The sequence below is a fragment of the Cupressus sempervirens genome, chromosome 6 (assembly GCF_028749045.1).
Source record: "Cupressus sempervirens isolate cs-2001-9-10 chromosome 6, ASM2874904v1, whole genome shotgun sequence".
Lineage (NCBI taxonomy): Eukaryota > Viridiplantae > Streptophyta > Pinopsida > Cupressales > Cupressaceae > Cupressus > Cupressus sempervirens.
Genome location: NC_143123.1, coordinates 502,895,080 through 502,899,171, shown reverse-complemented (window position 1 = coordinate 502,899,171; position 4,092 = coordinate 502,895,080). Strand labels below are relative to the sequence as shown.

General features: G+C 38.8%; 1 protein-coding gene across 1 annotated transcript; it reads right to left on the bottom strand.

Moving 5' to 3' along the window:
* Positions 1–1,357: 1,357 nt before the first annotated feature.
* LOC149553224 (cytochrome P450 750A1-like) lies at positions 1,358–3,547 on the bottom strand. Its single transcript, XM_089788695.1, has 2 exons — positions 2,546–3,547; positions 1,358–2,459 (listed from the first exon to the last, which is right to left on the bottom strand). The coding sequence occupies exons 1-2, from the start codon at positions 3,467–3,469 to the stop codon at positions 1,848–1,850; spliced, it is 1,536 nt and encodes a 511-aa protein (XP_089644821.1). The 5' UTR covers positions 3,470–3,547; the 3' UTR covers positions 1,358–1,847.
* Between the last annotated feature and the right edge of the window lie 545 nt (positions 3,548–4,092).

The following is a 4,092-nucleotide window of genomic DNA, read 5'->3' as shown; positions in this document are numbered from 1 at the left end:
GATAGTTTAGAGGGTTTAGGAGATTTACATTCTCTTTTCCCTCTACTATGATTTATTCTATGTAACTCCCTCCATTTTATAAATATTTTAGGCCAATTGCAAAATTTCCAAATACCCTACTATGATCATTCACATTCTAGAAAGTGTTATGGTGTTATATTGCAAAATTATGATTTTGCAGTATAGCACTATCATAGTTTTGTTTGATAATTTTTTACAATCCTTTTGATAATGTTTTACAATTGGAGCATATCAAAGTTGAAAAAAAATAAATGACCAAAATGACGTGATTTTAAGAATACCAAGGCGATCCTTCATCACTAACCTTAAGTTGTATTTTTTAATAGCTCCATTAGACATGAACTTTGTTCTTTAGGTCCACTTGCAACCAACCACATTTTGTTTCCTTCTAAAAGTGTTGGGAATTTCCATGTTCTATATTTTATCAAAGAGTTGTGTTCTTCTATCATAGTTGCTTCTGATTCATCTTTTCCTTTTGCTTCTTCATTTCTGCTTGGAATGTCAACCTGCATCTCCTTAGTAATGAGAGCATTATTGTTAGCAAAAATGTTTCTAGGACCTTCTTGATATATTTATTGGATGCCTCTAATTTTTCTTTGATTTTCATCATCACTTTCACTTGGTTATTTAACATGTGTTCCTTCTTCTCCTAAAGAAGGCATCACACCTTGATTTTGACCACTGATAGAGGTAGGCTTGTCTTTATCAATCAAAATTGGAAAGAAAGATTGTGCTGGAGAATTACCATTCTTAACATCTTCATCAAACCATAAATTTATTTTAGTATGAACTTTATTTGTGTTGGAGATATATAGCTTATATCCTTTTGATTCCTCACTATATCCAACACTTTTCACTTTTTCTTTGAAATCTGTTCCTTCTTACATGAGGGATGTGAGCATATGCATTATTTATAAAAAAAAAAAATTCTAAAATGAGATATTGTAGGCTTTCTTCCATTCCATGTTTCTTCTAGTGTTATCTTCAAAACTTTCTTAGCAGGTGTTATATTCAAGATATATACAACAGCATAAACTCCTCCAGTCCAAAATCTATCTTCTACATTCTTGGAGTGAAGCATACACCTAGCCATTTTTATAATAGCTCTATTTTTTCTGTCTACAACCCATTTTGTTGCGGTGAGGAAGTGACAATTGATTCTTTCTTTGAGCCACATCGTTACAAAAATCTAAAATGACATTATACGTATATTGAGTCGCTCTATCAGTTCTTATTATCTTTGAACATTTTCTACTTTATTTTTTAGTCAAATATTTAAACTCCTAAAACATTTGAAACACTTCATGTTTCCTTTGTAAAATATACACCCGAACTCTTCTACAATAATCTATAAAGGAGAGACCATGCCTTGATCCTCTAATTGATTGCGTTTTAAAAAGATCTATTACATCACTGCGTGAACTACATGTAGAAGAGTTTTTGGCCCATGACTAACATTCCGAGAAGTTTGACATGTTGAAACAGAGTATAACAGCAGTCTAAGAGCTATTGTTTTTACAGTATAAGGTAAAGAAGAATATAACAGGAGACTAAAGGAAAAACAGGGCAGCACACAGCAAGATAGAATGAAGCAGATATGCACAATACAAGTTATAATATTTATTTAGATTGACACACAATTCCAATAGAGATAGCTCTATTTATAAACTTTATGGAGCACTATTTAATTTTCTTCGGAAGCTGACGATGGAAGTGAAAGGAAAACTTCTGGAGTCTTCCTTACAGCACTGATATGCTCACCTGCAATACTGTTGATTTGATTCAATAAACATTATTACAACAGAACCGCCTCAGCGAATGCTTCTTCAAACTGGATATTCAGCAGTCAGCCTCCATTTAGGACATGCAAACAGCGGATCTTTCCTTGGAAGAGTCATTCCAGACCCTTCCGCCATATTTATCTTACCGTCTGCAGTCCAATGAAAGCATTGAATCAGTTGAGCCAGTGCCAGCTCAGTAACAGAAAGACCCATCGAAATCCCAGGGCATCCTCTTCTTCCTGTTCCGAAGGGCAGCAGATCGAAGTCCTGACCTCTCACATCCTTATTACTCCCCACAAACCGCTCTGGTTTAAACAGATGGGCGTCTTTCCAAACGTTTTCATCCCTTCCGATCGCCCAAACATTCACATACAGCCTTGTCTTCGGCGGAATAAAATATCCTCCCACGGTGCACCCTTCCATCGACTCGTGCGGAACGAGCAGAGGAACTGGCGGGTGAAGTCGAAATGTTTCCTTCACCACACATCGCAAGTAGTCGAGTCCCATGACGTCACTCTCCTTTAGCCTTCGATTTGTGCCGACGACAGAGTCAATCTCTTTCTGCGCTCTTGCCAGCGTTGCGGGATTCCTAAGCAGTTCACTCATTGCCCACTCTACCAGTGTCGACGATGTTTCCATTCCCCCTGCTAACATATCCTGTGCACACATCCGAAGAAGACTGGCTTAAAACAATTTGTAATAAGATTTTTGAAAGCCTAGTCGGCCTTGATTCTCAGACTTACCAGAATAATCGCTTTGATATGCGTTCGTGAAATTGTCTGGCCCTCCGTCTCGGCCATGTCGAGCATCACGTCTACCAAATCTTTAACACGATCTCGTTCCTTGTGCTTTGCTTTTGCTAATCTACGATGAACGTGCTCTTCGATTACATTTTCAGCAAATATGTCGTATATTTGATAAATGGCCTGCATGCGACGGCGAATTCCATGTACGTCAACCCAATCGAGGGACGGAATGAAATCACCAACGCAAACCGCACCGCTCGCAGCAGTTATCTCGTCAACCATTTCTTTGAAGGTATATCCCCCATTCAAATCGTTGTCGGAGTACGTCCTGCTGGCAAACATTCTGCACGTAATATTTTGTGTAAGGGAGGAGAGCATTTTCCTCACATCTACACACTTCGCTCCTTGCCCGCTTTGGTGCCAGATGGAGGCGATCATGGCAGCAACTTCTTCCTCTCTCACGAATCTGAAAGACTCGGTTCTCCTAACGGTGAACAGCTCAACGGTGCACAGCTTCCTCATCTGCCTCCAGTACTCTCCATAGGGGCTAAACGCCAGGTCTTTATGATCATAGCATACGTACTTCCCATGTGCACAGTTTGGTCTGTTTGCAAAGACCAAATCGTGGGTTTTGAGGAATTCTTTCGCCATGGCAGGCGAAGAAGCCACAACAGTGGGTATGGAGCCCAAGCGAAGGAACATAATGGGACCATATTCCCTTGCCAGCGCCGTAAGAGAGTGATGAGATAGGTTTCCCATGAGGAGATTGAGATTTCCTATGAGAGGCCATGGACGTGGCCCTGGAGGCAATTTCAATCTGTTGCGATTGCTCTTCAACTTATAAAGGAAGCAGTAGAGGAAAAAGAGAATCGCGAATCCAATGGTCGCAGCCTCTTTCAGATTGCATGTCAGGAATTCCATGCTCTGAGGAAAGGGAAAAAATTTAGAAGCCTGAAATGAATGGGAACCAGCAAACAGACCCTTTAACACAGATACGTTGCAAGAACACAATGGCCATCGTCAATAAAAGGTGCCCACATAACCGACAAATTTCATTTCCATGGACACCATACCGTTTGAATATTATAGTTATTGCCATGGCATAATTCCGATTATTATTTTCGTGAGGTTGTAAAGCAAGGCGAAGGGAAAACCTTATCCTCTTTTGGTATCGTAAGGCGAAGGGAAAACCTTATCCTCTTTTGGTATCGTATAGATATCTAACTCTTAAAGGTAAATCCACTTTTATTGCGATAGATAATTATTAGTCCTTGTCTTTTAAAGGTAGGGAACTAATGTAATCTTTTGCACCTTTCTTTAATTTCTTCTTCTGAAGCCTGCACAATATTCTAAAGTTTGATTGTCAAGATTTAAAAATTCTATTTATTAATTGCCAATTCTAATTTTTCGATTGGTCTAGACAAATTTCTTGGGGTTTTTGCCTACTTTTGTATATAGATTAATCTGAAAAATATTAAATGCTATTGTTGTGCTCTCTGACAGAAAATTAATTCATATTGACCATCGCCAGCTATCCATACTAT